General features: G+C 37.9%; 1 protein-coding gene across 3 annotated transcripts in view; it reads right to left on the bottom strand.

Moving 5' to 3' along the window:
- The window catches only part of TPD52L1 (TPD52 like 1), a 51,196-nt gene that overhangs the window by 7,611 nt on the left and 27,611 nt on the right, over positions 1-15,974 (bottom strand). For all 3 annotated transcript variants that reach the window (XM_061378429.1, XM_061378430.1, XM_061378431.1), the window contains exon 4: positions 8,127-8,228. In XM_061378429.1, coding sequence (XP_061234413.1) covers positions 8,127-8,228 — 102 coding nt within the window. The remainder of the gene's footprint in view (positions 1-8,126; positions 8,229-15,974) is intronic.

A 15,974-nucleotide genomic window follows, 5' to 3' on the forward strand; every position in this document is an offset into this window, starting at 1 on the left:
AGCTTTACTTTGAGGGGTACCGACATTTGGCTGCAATCAAGCAAAGCATGATTATAGTATTAAAAAATGAAAGCTCTATATAAACAGCACATGTGCTTGTTCTGAACCATACAAATTTAGAGCAGCATTATGTCCGTATCCACACAAAGGATTATTTTTTTCCAGATTAAAGATTCAGAAACGGGGACAGGAAGGAGGAGAGAGCTATTTGGCAAGCAGGTGGGACAGAGAGATCTTATACAAACTGTTTGCTGTTGTGTATATTTTGAGTGTTCTGCTAAGCTCAGATAGATGAGAACTAACAGCAGACAATGCAAATGTTTCATGTTCAGTTTCTCACATCATTTTGAAGACTTTCAAAAGATTAGCCCAAACATTTCAGAAGTGTAGCAAATCCATCCTAGTTAAATTAAACAAGCATGCTTACCATTTTAGTCTTTTAACACATGACAAATAGGCAAGAACAAGAGTTTGGAAGCATTTCAGCATAGGCTGCTCATCTTCTAATAGCAAAATATTCCAAATACGATCTTTTAAGTAAGAATACATTGTGCCAAATTAGATTTGCACAGCTGAGGAATGGCATGTGACAGACAATCTGAATACTAAATGCATACTTTATTGAATTCATCTTTTTATTTCTAAGGAGGTAAGGAAGCTATAGGAACAGTAACATCTTTTACTAGAAGCCTAAAATGTTAAGCTTTTTTAAAGACATACATGTCTGTGATCAGTGCAGAGGCAGAGAACAGAGATCCTTCACTAAATACTACATTTTGGTTTCATGTCAGAGTGAAACAGGAAAGTCAGTCTATGCTCCATTTTGAAGTTCTGTCAGTGAAGTAACAGTTCATGTTAGGATCACTTAGCTGAACAGAAAAAACTGTTCTTGAGCTGTCCTATGCACTTGGGATGTTACAAGGGCACAGACAGCAGGGGATTCAGGGCTGTTCAGCCCCTCTGCTGGGTGAGCTGATATAAAGCCAGACCACTTTGCGCACACATGAAATTGTTTTAAAATTCATCATATACTGAAGTGCTTTACAGCATCAATAAATCAAAGCTCTCTATATAAAGAACCCCTTTAATCATGTTAAGAACTTGGCCTACTCTTGGAAATTTCCCCAGGACTCAAGACTTGTAAAGAGTCACCATGTACACTTCATGACTAATACACTTTTGCTTTATTGAGGAGGAGGTAATTAAATACTTCATACAATCTTTATAAAACTCTGCTGGCTGAGTAGGATTTTTACTGAGCATTTGTTACGTTCCAATCTCTGACAAAAAAAAAAGATGGTTGAGAGATTGGGATTATGTATAAATAGGCTTTTCCAAGAGCAACATCTTCTGAATGTGTTCATTATTTGAATTTGAGACTAATTACCCAAGAACAAGGCAAACAGACCAGTCCCTTCCTCATTGTACTCACCATGCTGTAAAAAATGAGGCATTACAGTTTAAGTAGAATGTTTTTATCCTATATAATGATGCTGAAAGGAAAGAGGTTACTGCATTACATTCCATAAATCAAAACCTGTCAAGTATAGAGGCAGTATTCACAGAGAGTAATGTGTCTTACCTAATTGAATGTGATCTGTGGAGGATGCACAAGGAAAGAAAAGCAAGAGTTAAAAGTATTATGAAAACGTAACAAAAAACACACATATATAATATTTGTAGCATGTCAAACTGCCTTAGGACAAAAATAAAGTCATTTGCATTCCAATCTTGATGTTGGAATTCACACTGGAATGTGGATCAGTTGAGATTCCCTCAAAGCAAAAATATTCACACAGACTCCTCTACTACACGGTCACCTATTCTGTGTGCAGAATCCCACCTCAATATCATTAAAGAGAAAGTATAGGCAAACAGGAATTGTACATGTACACCAGCAGCAAATGTCTTTTTTCCCCTCTAAATTTCTTAATCATCTCTCAGTTGAGAAGGGTGTCGTAAAATATACAAAGCTTTTAATTCCTAAAATGACATTTTCTAAAATACCTGCTCCTTGTTGAAAACAATAATTTAAACACTTTGACACTGTTTTCCAGCTCACAAGGAACTTAATAATTAAGGCAGCAGAACTGGGAGAGGCACAGTGATACACAATATTCAAAGGTTGTCATTAAGGTTCCAAAGTTGAGAAATGCGGTGGTAGACAGGCTCTCCTTTATCTGTGTGTTACTGATGTAGTCTTTAATTACAGACCACTTCAAGGGAACACCTGCCTCATGCAGTGAGCCAGATAGATGGTGAACAATTAATGAACATCTCCTCAATACTTATTTTTCATATCCTTTCTCAATGTGTGGTGTGATGCATTATTTACTGCACAATATTCATATCTTACTCTGAAGAAAAACATTGATTTCTTCAGGGTTATTTACAGACTCATCATGTATATTGGTGCCTTTCAAACACTCACGGATTTATCTTCATAACACTTCTCGGCTTAGACCAACATAAGTAATGCTGTTGCCATAGGTAGCCTTCTTTTACTACCTGCTGACTCCCAGTAACAGTCCACTCCCTTCTCCATGCTAATACAGATACAATACAGCCACATCGTAAGGAAATGTGTGATACCGCAGACGTCCAAAAACCATCCCAAACGAAGGGGCAAGTGTCAGTAGAAATGAGAGAAATCAACTGCTTCACCCATCAACAAAGAAATACTTACATTCTGAAGCAAGACAGTATTACCGTTTCTTTTATAGGGGATACCAGAGACACAGAGGTTTATGAATGGTAGTTTCGGTTATGACAGCTACAATATTTTAAGGAATTCAGCTCAGCGAATTCAGCAGCATTTTTAAGTCCCCAAAACATCTCTAGATCATGGAAATCCTGGAAATGATCAACAAAAGGCTACACAAAACCCCCACCACCACAAAAAAAAAAAAAAAAAAAACCAAAAAAAAACCAAAATTCACAACAGTAAGGGCATGGCAAAAACTAACTCTCACAGCGCTGAAAGAGATTCATTATATCTGAGCCATGTAAAAAAGATATTGGCCTAACTTGCTTTATTCCAATGAGAGAGATTTCACAGCCTTCAGAAACAACCAGTTCAGCTGCATTTGTGAGCATTTTCAGTTCCCTATGTCCTCTTCCTACTAAAGCAGTAACACTCCTTACACTGTACTTCATTAGTTCTGCGAAAACAGAGTGGACAGGCTTATCAAAGTCAAGCTCTACCGCATCTCCTGCCTCCCCTATGTCCTCTATGACAGGTGCTGTCAGATCAAGATAATTGCTCTTGACAAATCCTTTTATATTTTTGCCATTATGCTATCTCCTAGATGCTTAGAAAATAACAGGTTAATGCATCCCCCCCACACAGACCAGTACCTGCTTTGTATTTCCCTGAACTTCCCTTGCCCCTTTCCAGAGGGATGAACTTTGCCTTTGTCCACCTCTCTATGACCTCATACACCTTCTGTGCTGATTCCCATCACTTTAGAGGGGCACATTCAACTGCCAGAGTCATGCCCCCAAACTCTTTCCCTCCCTGAAATCTTCTGCCTCTTTCCACATGTGCCTTCCAGCTCCTGGTAGGAAGGAGGCATTATATTACCTTCATTCATCTTGAGAGCTGGCTCATCCCAGGCACTGAATTTGAAAGGGGTCTGTGTGATTATGTAAAGAAAATGTACCAGACAGTTGAATGATGTATAAGCAGTGTAACTGCTGACACCCTAATTTGCATGCATGCCTTTGTTAGCTTCATCTTTAAATACGTTTACTTGTGTAGTAGTAATGTATGTAGTAGTACATAGTGTACACAGTTTCCTATTTTTTTTTAATTACAACCCACCTATTTATTTTTTTTAAGCAAACCAAAAACTCAGAAAGTCTTCCACTTTACTTCTAAAAAGGCCATCAGCAGGGCTGAAACTCTTAGCTCCACATAGACAGCTGCAGAGCGGTCCAGCAGTATTGCAAACTTTACCAATATGCAAAGGAGCAAGGGATAAAGACCTTCAACTCTGTATCACATCTCTGCTCTACATGGCAAAAGCCACGCTGAAATGTTAGTGTAACATCTGTAAGAGCCAAGCCCTATGGGTCTTCCTTCTTCCCCTGTGCCTTCCTTCTCTCTGTCAGAAAATGTTAAAGGACATTACATGAGCTGGGGGTAGAGGAGCAACAAAATATCCTGATGGTGTATCATTAATCAGAAGAATCTACTATCTTAACTATATTACTAATGCATGGTTTCTGTCCCAAAGCAAAAATCTCTGCATACTGTTTTTATGTACTCTGGTACTTCTAGTAACACAATAATCTTAAATGGAATGCATTACAACTATAAAGAGACCATACAAGTACTAATAATTACTACAAAATTTAGAAGATGTAAGATGCCAGTGATTATTTATGCACAAAATGAATTACAGAGTTAGGATGCTGGGGTGGGGATGAAAACGAAGTACAGCAGCTTCATGAAAAATACTTTGTCCCCAAGGGCTGGCTTCTCTGTTCTTTGGGACATGCAGAATTTGGTCATTTTTCTTTCAAGTAGATTTCCTCTTCTTGAATTCTAACACAGCAAAATAACACATGTGGGGGAGTCTGTTGCTGATATATGATATTTTAGTAATATTTTTACAGATAACAAAAGGTAAATTAAGACCCTGTATGTTCAGAAACGTGTTTCACTTGGTGCTTTGAATAGCTAACATAGCAGACAACCTGAAAAAACAGGATTTTGTTTCATAAAGCAGGAAAGCTTCATTGTTTAGAATCAGTCTGACTACAAACCCTTTCAAAATCACCGTTGCCACAGGCAGGGGGTAAGACTGCTGAACATACTGGGAATTATGATGATCATCTGGATTTCAGAAATCAGTAACAAGCGTCTGCTTTAAATGAAAGCAGAACAGGGATTTGCATCTGGATGCAAATTGGCGACTATCAGCCTTACTGCCTAACCAACAGAATTAAGCTACAGTGTGATGTGTGCTTAAATCATCATTATGAATGGAGGGGCAGTGATAATCTACCTGAAATGATTTGGATTAGTAAAAAGCAAACAAACAATGAAGCATGCCTCCTTACACCTTATTCCCCCAAACAGAGCTGCGATTGGAGTGGGAGAGGAGAGGATTATTAAAAAACATGTTATTTAAGGGATAAGGTTTGTAGTGTGACCCCACACAGAACTGCATCTGTCCAAGCTAAGCCAAGATCTCAGCCCAGCTTTCTTGCTGAGGGAAGCATACTGACCATTACTCTAGATCTAGGATGTTCAGCAAACGCAGAAGGCCCAACTTATTCCGTGCTTTATGTAACTATGAGATACTGGCTGTGACACTTGATGCTTAATCATCAAGCATCAAGAAAATTCTCCTTAACAGAAAACAGCAAGTGTCCACAAAAAAAAAAAAAAAAAAAAAAAAAAAGGCAGTGGTGGTAGTTCATACTTTCCTGGGAAATTCCCAACCAGGTTCAGGGTAGTAACTTCAGTCAAAGAAAGCTACTAGAAACAAGCTTCTTGATTAATCAAAATGTTTATGGACTTAGCCTCTGCTTTGAGCTCTTGGCTAAATGGCTAACAGGATAAACACCACCCATCTGCTTTCCAAGCAGCAGTCAGAAGCATGACTGCCATGGGGGTGAGGGATCGATACTGATAGACAAGGCAAAAGAATATGGTAACAGTGATTAATTAAGGGAAATATTAAAGGAAAAACATGCTTTATTGTAGGAAAGACATTTCTGACATTGCAGTTAATCCCACACCCTATGCAAAGCAGAAAAAACAGGACCTGACAAGCACATAAGAAGTCCTGAATTGTTAATCATCCTTCCCTCTATGATCAGGAGCCAGTGTTCAAGATATTCTCACACCAGCTCTTTGCTCAGTGCTGTAGAACCTAAAGCATGGAAGCAGCACCAGGACTTATTCACTGAGCAGTGAGCTTGTCTTTTATTTTTTTACAGGAAGGAGTGTTAGGAAAGAACAGAAAATGAAATAGAGGGTATAACATCTCATGCATTTCTCAAAAATATAGAATACAATGCTAAATGCGGAAAGGCAGAAGAATAAACAAAAGTAGGAAAAAGGCTTGTGAAAGCAACTCATGCAACTGAAGCCTCTGCCTGGAAAAAAGGAAACTAAGTAAGCAGGGGTAATGGGTTAAAACTTAAACAGGGGAAGTTTAGATTGGATATAAGGAAGAAGTTCTGTACTGTAAGGGTGGTGAGGCACTGGAATGGGTTGCCTAAGGAAGTTGTGAATGCTCCATCCCTGACAGTGTTCAAGGCCAGGTTGGACAGAGCCTTGGGTAACATGGTTTAGTGTGAGGTGTCCCTGCCCATGGCAGGGGGGTTGGAACTAGATGATCTTAAGGTCCTCTCCAACCCTAACTATTCTATGATTCTATGGTTCTAAGTATCACATTCCTCACTACAGAACATGGGAGACTGAAAAGTCCTTCATCAGGGTAAGTGCTACTTAGCAACAACTAAACCATCAGTGTGTTATCAGCATTGTTCTCAGACTGAAGTCAAAACACAGCACTGCACCAGCTAATAGGAAGATAATTAACTATCCCAACCAAAACCAGGACAGTGAAATAGAATAAAACCACAGGAAATCATGAGTGGCATGAAGGACAGCAGAAGGACTACACTCAGTGTTTCTCATAATAGAAGGGGCAGAACACATCAAAGGGAAGAGCAGGGAGACTGAGAATAGCAAATAAATGAAAGAAAAAATAAACCACACACTTCTTTACCACATAACTATCTGTTCATCTGGGAGACAAGAGGTGTTATGAAGGTCAAAAAAGCTGATACAAGTTAAAAGACTTTTAAATGAAAGTTTTTAGCCCTCAGATTGCTGAATACTAAAAAATGTATTAGGAAAATGTAACTGCATGCCTCCTTATTCTGATATCCATATACAAACATATAAATGTTTAAGTGTACCAAGCTCAAACAATTCTTAGTTTATGTTCATACCCTGATTACAATTCACTCGCTAGATTTCCATTTTATACTGCAATGTGGAAAAAGGCATTGTAAAGCAGATTAAGATTTTCCTTCTTTAATTTCACCTAGAAAACAGTAGCACTTCCATACATGGTTTATTAAGCTGTACATAAAGGTAGATATAAAGGAGGGACTCTAAAGTTTTCTTAAAATTCAGATTAAAAATGAAAAGGGGGAAAAATAAGTTTTATCTGCCAAGAACTATGCTCCAGCCATTTGCAGCAAAAAATCCAAACCCATATGTATTTGAAAAACTGTAAAATGGACTCATACAGCTCTTCAGATATGGTTATCTCCTTCATTACAAAATGACCAAAAAAAGTGGAAACATACCAATATCTCTAATAAATAATCATGCAGCTCAAACAATATACTGTACAGTTACCCATGTCCATTTATTTCATCACAAAAAAAAAAAATCAACTCCCTAAAACACCTGAGAAATTCTATAATGCTGCTACAAATTTGAAAACTGAAGTGCTGGCTTACAGTGTACAATTTCTTCATTTATGATCTTATTATGAGGAAATTTAAGATCAATACTTTTAAAGATACATCAACATAAAAAGCCTGGCATTCAGGCTGCATGTAAGTGACAGTTCGTCTCCTGACCTCAACTCCTGCTACTTTCATCATATCTTTTTTTTATAAATATAACTGCAAAACACAACTTTCATTTGTACATCTTGAAAAAGCTGATAAAAAATAGCCTGGGTTTTTTAATTATTATATATTTATCTTTCCACAAGCAGCTGCAAGGCAGGCTTGTTTTCTTCAGATGACAGTGGCCTTCAGAATCCACGTATGAATAAAATTGGGTTAATAAAGATCTAACAGCAATTTTTCATTCCATTTCACTTGTACATTTCCTTGAGGTTGCCAAGTTATTCCAAAAGGATTTCAAATTGCACTTCTTTTTTTTTAACTAGGACTCAGGTAAGAATTATATTTTCATTTGTCACTATCCCTTCTTTTGTTTGAAGTCAAACTATGTTGCACACTGATGACAAGCTACTTGAATGTTTAAAATGCTAATGCAGAAGTCAAAAAAAACCCAACTGACAGGTGACTTATACTTTTTGTTCTCCAAATAAGATCAGAGAAATACCAGATCCCTGTACCTCATATCTCCAAACTTCTTGCTGATAGCAGTTCCTACATTGCTGATAGCTGCTGTTGCTTTTTGTCCTGCATGGCTCAGGGTCTCATGTGTTTTCTTGTAGCTGAAAAAAAAAAAAACAAAACAAACAAACCAACAAAAAAAACAGAAGCAGTGATAAGTACTAACAGAGGCCAGAATCCCCTGCAATTAATTAGCTTTTACCTTATCTCCACATCTTAAAGTCCCATCCACAGAAATATTAAGAAACACGGTAACTGCAGCACAAAACAAATTACAAAGCTGCCTGCTTCTGCACAGCTTCCTAAATGCAGTTTAATCCCAACATGAGCAGAACACACTCCAGAACAATCCTTAACCGTGTCTCTCCCCCTTCCAGGTAATATCCCTTGAGGGCAGCAACAAGGCTGTTTGAAAGTGCAAGGCAGTGATTTGTTGAGTACCTGTTTGATACAATCTCTGCTTATAGAAAATAATATTTACATCACATAAGCATTCTTGCAGCAGATACCAAGTTGGTAGCAAAATCTGCTGTCTAGAGCACAGAAAAGAATCAGGACATACACAACTCTGCCTTTCTGTGCACATACATGAGGTACATTTAACAGATCACTCCAAAATTATTTGTTGATATTTCAAAATTAGACACCATTTACCAAATCTGTTCCCATATGCCTCAATTTTACTTTTAACAAAAAATTCTTTAAAGGAAGAAGGCTTTAGGAGACACAGAGAAAGAAAAAAAAAAAAATCCAGACCATGAGTGCATATTCTTAATAGGACTCAATCCTTTCATAAGTCATTCAATGCATATATAGTATATACATTCAAATACAGAATCACAGAATCATAGAATAGCTAGGGTTGGAAAGGACCTTAAGATCATCAAGGTCCAACCCCCCTGCCATGGGCAGGGACACTGATCCATAATATATATTCTGACCCACATAGACCCGTTAGTACAGTTAAGTTGCTTTCTCAGAGTAATCAATAAGCTTTTCTGCACAGATGGTTTTCTGCTGACTGAACTCTCAGCAAATCAGAGACTTCCTTCCAAGTAAATTATCTGATACTCCCAGTGATGCAGACAAGCTCAGAATTAGAAGTACTGACCTAGTAACAAAAGCAGAGCACATTACAATCAGTCTTGTATCCTGTGGTGTGCATTGGCAGGCAAGAACTGAAGAAATGATCATGAAAAATTCAGAAATAAAATTCTATTGGTTCTAATTCTCCTCTGAACAAAATCTGTAAGATTGCAAATGTGTATCAAAATACCCTGGAGACAAATAAAAAGACCCCACTGCCTAATTTCCGAATCAGTATTTTCTTATTATTTTTAGGCATATGAAAGCAGTATAACTTTGTGGATGCAGGAGGGGAAGTAAGAGAAGATTAACATTTGCAATACAGCACATCACATTTTATATCAGGTCCTTTTAGCCCTAGCAGTACCTATTGCTTAAAGTCCTTTGTCGAGGACTGTTTTACAAGTGACAAGTTAAAAGGCAGATGCCATGTAATGCTCTGTTCTTTCACACAATATTTTTTTCAACAATGAATCTTCCCCAACACAAGTATTTTGATCTTAATATTCCTAAACCACAAAGTTTCTTACAGACTACTGATCTAACAAGTTCTAAAATTGCCAAGTGAAATGGCTGCTTCTATGAAGCTGGTTGTTTTGACTGACTAGCAAGGCAGTCTACAGGGAGCATTTTAAGACTAGTGTACCAAATCTCTAGAAACCTAGAGAATGATAAGCTGAATCAATCACATACACAAAGTTGAATGAGAACAACTGCTAAAACATTGCAACAGTGGCCACAAATTATAACTAGAAAGGAAGGAACACTGGTTATGCCTGTTTTATTTATTCTGGTGGAATACAGAGACAATAAAGACTGTTTTCACTGTGTTTCCTTTCTCCTCAGCCAGTCTGTCCCTGGATGTTGCAAGACCGCAATGCTCTTATTTCACTGAGATCTCATTTTCTAGTTCAACTAGTTTAATAGCTCTGTCATTCTCTTGCTGTCAGTGGACATATTCTCATATAAACTAGGGTTGCATGAGATCCTAAACCAGATGTTAATAATGCTTCAGATAAACTGTGAGCACATCAGCTTTCTCATAAGTGTTGCCTATGAAAAAAAAAAATTAAAAAAAAAAAAAAATCAAATATTCTAATGCCTATGGCATTGAAGTCTTTAGACATTTTGCTAGCAGAGAAGCTTCCTAAACCATTCAGCACAAGTGGAATTTTGCTCATGACAAAATGAAGGTCAAGACTTGACTTCCAGGTCTAAAAGGTCTTTGGTATCAGAACCTATTTATGGACAGGTTGACTGCGCACAGCAAAATACTTTGTAGATATCCCTCTGCAGTGATTTTTTTGTTTGTTTCAGGTTTTTGGTTTGGGTTGGTTTTTTTTGTTTTGTTTGGGGTTGTTTGGTTGGTTTTCTTTAAATACACCCTGGAGTTCATTCACAGGCATATTTAGTTTAATGACAAAACATCTCCATGTCTTACCTTTCTCCTGCAGGTTATTCACACTGTGTAAAGCTGGTAAAAGAATAGTCCCAAATGGCCCATACAGCAGACAGACTCAAATTCAACTGAGAAACATTAAGAGTCCCCTAGTATTTCTGTACATCACATTGGTCAGAACATACCTTCTGGGAATTGGCTGAGATTGCACTGATTGTGGTGTTCCAACTAATATTATGGTTCAACTACCAAGGAAGACATGGAGACTGCATTTATGTTCCTCATATTTTTGACATTATGTAACACTGTAAATCCAGCTAAGACTGTTACACAACTGGTCTTTTTTTTCAGCACTAACTTGAGCAAAAACGACCTTTGACATGAACCCCTCCTCCCTTTGGCAATGTTGAAGAAAAGCTTTAAGTCGTAACAAAATAACAAAGCTAAAGATGCAATGCAACATGCAATGCCTGTCATGAAAGACAAAAATCAGTAATTTGTATTTTAGTCAAGCTCACTTATAGCTCAAAAATAGGCCACTCCATCCCTGCCTCTCCACCATCATGCATATTACTTGATGCCAAACACTCTGGTAACCATGAGCTTTTCAACAGGTCTCTGACCTCTGGAAATCCTTCTCACTTGTATGTAGCGTAAATAATATAAGCCATCCATATCCTTGTGTAACAAAGGTTTGTAGTTTTGCTTTAATGCACTGAAGAGTTTACATTATTTTCAGAAACCTTAAGCATAGAAATAAGGTCGTATATTCCAACGAAACCTTACATTTATTCATTGGAGTACTATAAGTATGGCTTATGTCCCTCTAAACCACCAGCTGCTCCAGCATGCTAAGTCATTTACACCACCTGTGTGTTCTCATCCTTTGAGCCATTGTGGGCAAGTACAGACTGCCCAGCGGATGAGGACAGGTGACAGCAGCTCAGCAATCAGTAAGCCATTGTGTGAAATAAGATCATTGACACTAAACCTTAAGGCATATATGCTCCAGCAGAAACAAACTCGAAGAATTTGTAATACAGAGATTCGAGAATTACCACCTTTTCCATCCAACCCACAGAGTGCCTCGTCACACAAAGGTATCATTAGGCTCTGTGCCTCTCTTCATTAATACAAAGTAACCATAACTTCTCCGAGTTTAACAGTGTTATGCCAGATGCCCAGCAGCATTAGTGAAAGTAGAAACAGTCTACCTGATTCATGCTGTTACAAGAGGAATGCCTTCTCTTGTTTTGCTGCATCTAAACATATGACATAGCACAGAAGACTTGCTGGAAGTGGCTAAAAAGGATCATATTCCATGCTTAGCACTTAAGAATTAATATTTCTACTGCATTTCATACATAAGAAGGATTAAACACAGTATACAAATTCCTGTCACAATTGTAACCCTGTTAATAAAACTCATCTGTGTCATTTTGGATGTTACCTTTTTATATTACATTAACATAAGAATTTCATCCATCAACTTCAGATGATATATATTTTTTTTTAAATTGGGTATTTCTTTAACAAAAGCAATTATTTATAAAACTGATTATTAGAGGTTATCATAAAATCTGCTGATATTGCAGTTAAATTCTGATAATATGCCCAACACACTTAAAAGAAGCTTTAAAGATAACTCATATCCCCATCACTGTAAGACACTAATTAGGCAAAATAGATCTGCAGCATATTTTGACTGCATTTTCACCTGACAGTTTACTGCATTTGGCTTGTACTATCATAAGACAGCCAAGTCTCACTAGCTGATTTTTACAGCCAGTGACAGCAAATGAAAGAACATCCCACTTCATAAAACACAGTATGTGAAGAAAATAGTGCTTCATATATAGTAAATAGTGCTTCATATATAGTCAGGCAGCAGATACATAGAAAGGTCAGAGAACTGGATGTTTAAATGTTCATCTGCAGGATAAGACAAAGTAATCATACTGCATGCTGCCTGATCTCAACTCAGTACAGAATTGCCCTTCACATGGCAGAGTTAATCTAACCTTCCTTCATAGGTGCAACACAGGGGCTGCTGACAGAAGAAGACTACCAATATAATATTCGTATTTTGCATGGCACAGTCAACCTATTGCAGTAAATTATAAGGAACTTACATTCAGCTTCTGTAAAATTAGTACATTTGCTAATTAGCACATCTTCATTCAGCACTGTCCCTCTCCATCAATGCTTGCTTGCAGAATTAATCCATTTGAGAAACCCTCTTCTATGATAAAGCTTACATAAGATGCAACAAAATGCAAACAATTAACAATAAAACCATACAGTAGAGCAGAGCCTGGCAGCACAAGCCATGGCCTATGGAGCTTTCTTAGTTTTCAAACCATTAGTCAGCTTAAGAATGACATTTCTGGAACCAATGTAAAACATCTGGATCTCTGAGAAACCCTTAGCTAGAGAACTACTTTTCTTGTTGATTTTCTGGAGAAAAAACAAAACAAAACAAAACAAAAAAAAACAACAACAAAGAACCACGGCTCAGCATTAACTGAATCATGCTAATGTTCTAATGAAATAAATGCATATATGATGGAAGATAACGTACACAAAACATTCTGTAAGAGCATTCATATTGCCATTTTGCCCACAAATAAACTGTAAGGTGTTGTGCTTTTTTATTACTTTTTTTTTTAGTGCTCATCTGAAATTTATTCCAACTTCAAAACCAAACAACAGATGTACTTTTTTTAGACATTCTTCCCTTTGCCAAGTATGTTAAGAATTAATTGAAACTGTGCTGGCACTTGGGTGGGTACATATGCCTAAAGCAGTCAAAGGAAGTATGCCCCAGGCAGTTCCTCTCCCACAGAGAGAGGAAGGGCAGAGCTTAGGGAACTGAACCTCTGCAGCTGGCAGGGGACCTGCCTGCAGCCAGAAATCTGTGTGCAACACACAGAAGATTCAGTAGGCTGGAAAGTCACAGGTCAGGAGGGGTGCCAGACAAAGGTGACAAATATTCCATGCTGTCCTGCACTGTAATCTTAAAAAACTATGGAAAAATTTGGGATACAATTGTGTGAAATGCACTCTTTGTGCAATGCAGGGTAGAATAGGGGAAGAAAAAGCTGTTGTGGTATCATTAACTTTCAGGTAGAAAAGCCACAATATGTTGGCTTAAGCACAGATGAGCTTAAAATGTTCCAGGCTAAAACTTCACAGTTCATCACACCTCAAACTATGCCAATAACACTGTCTGTGGGCTCTGTGCTGTACACTAGATCAACAAAATTATGCACATTAAACATATTCCAGCCTCTCTTTTCCTTTCTTCCTTTGCCTTTCTTCCCTTCTGCTCCATTTCTCTTCCTTCTTTCTGTTTCCTTCTTTTCTTTCCCTTATCCCTTCTCTCCTCCCCCCCCCCCCGCTTCTTTTTCCCTTTTTTTAATTTCTGTTTTACCTTTTCCTTCCATTTTTCCTTTTCATTCCCTTTCCACTGACCCTTTCCTGGATATTTTTAATCCTGGTAATCTCAGAGACTCCAATTTACACTCAGGCCTCCCCTTTCTTTCTTAGCTACATACATACGTATTTTCTGGTGCCCAATGATAATTACAGTGGGCTTTTCCCTGAGAAAATAACATTACATTCATCAATTCAGAACAGATCACCTAACCTTGCTGTGAATTTTCCATTAGCTGAAAGTTCTGATGTAAACAAGTGGAAAAGTAACAAGAATAGACAAAGATAACTGCTTTCTCCAACCTTACTACTCCATCCTTCAAAATTCAAAGCCAGAGATATGTGTGGAAAAGGGAAAAGCAGCAAAAAAATTACCTTTTAAGAAGCCATGAACATTGCCTGATTTGACCCAAAGGACACAAATTCAGTGGAAGTGAGAGGCTTCCTTTACTTCCATACAGCACAGACTCACAGGCAGGTAATGTGCTTGCTAAAGCCAACATGTAATTTCTTCACTTACACAACTGCTACATTCACTTGCAGATTTAGAAAAGAAAATGTTAAAAGGTGATTACACATTGCAATGAACAGAAACACCCACAATTCTTTTACTACCACTTATAACAAGGTGGGGGGCAACACGGTATGCTGAATTCCTAAAAGTCACAGTAGGACTGTGGTTGTCCACAAATTATATCTGACTTCCAGAGAAAATTCTGAACCCATGGAACATTACTGTATATTTAAAGTTACACTAATGAAGACTGCAAGTACTTCAGATTGTAAGTCCAAGACACATGCAGCGCAACTATTATTTTCTATTTTCTCATTACCTGGCAGAAATTTGAACTACAAAATGGTAAGTTCCCACTATTTGTGGAAACCATACAGTTGTCCTCAAGCTCTCTATCAGCAGAACTAAGCCTGCTCACATAGCTTTCAGCCAGTAGCAAATGAAAAGGTCTTTATTCTGTGTGTGAAGGGAAAAGACAAGTCCATGTTGAATGTTCGTCTCAAGTAATTACATGTAAGAGCACAGCAACATTGAAACCTTCCTAAAAAGGCTTCAAAAGACAACCATCACTTAAGAAAGCCCCAGGCACCATCTTGGAGACATGCTGTCTGGAGTTAGCACTTACAGTTCTCTTCATTCTGGCTTATAATTCATTGCATTTTCCTTTTCTATAACAACTGACAACTTCTGTCTGTGAGGGCAAAAGATGAAGTAATTTTGAAAACAGTTTTGTGAGATTCCTGTCCTAAATGGCAGTCTTGAATGGGTCCATTTTCCGTCACATCATAGGCTTCCCAAACACCTGGCTGGCATCAGTAACCATGTGGGCTTTGAGACATTTCACTTCAATATACTATTACAGCCCCCAAGGAGACAATGGGTTTTCTTTAAGCTCTTAGCCATTCTAATAGTTTACTGCCCATGGCATAACTGCTGCTGACAGTGGTCTGAACATCTGGAGTATTGGTTTGTGGTTTTCTTTTTTTCTGGGGTGAGAGGGAGGAAGGTTAATAGTAAAACAAACCATTTTCATCTCCCTAGAATCTATCTCTGTAGTTGCATTACTATTGTAACCATGGGTTGAAAGATTATCCACTTAAAACAGAGGAGGCATACGCCTTCTAATGGCTGCTAACATTTCAAGAAAGAATGACAAATTAGATTCTGGGAACTATTAGGCTGAAGCGAGTTTCTTGATGGGTAACTTTACAGATGCAACTGCTCCTTAGAAACTCAGTAGTACCGAAATATGTCCTGAGAGGACAACACTATGATGTTCTACTGTGTTGTTTTGTTTCTTTGTTTGTTTTCCAGAGTAGTACAGAAGAGCACCATGTTAAGAGCTGTGGGACAGCCAAAGCTGAGCATGATTATGACATACATGCTCAGCAAAGGCTAGTGGTATCTGGTGAA

This window comes from Neopsephotus bourkii, unplaced genomic scaffold (genome assembly GCF_033783945.1).
Source record: "Neopsephotus bourkii isolate Nb327-2 ecotype Australia unplaced genomic scaffold, CSIRO-AGI_Nbou_v1 NB_1765, whole genome shotgun sequence".
Taxonomy (NCBI): Eukaryota; Metazoa; Chordata; class Aves; order Psittaciformes; family Psittacidae; genus Neopsephotus; species Neopsephotus bourkii.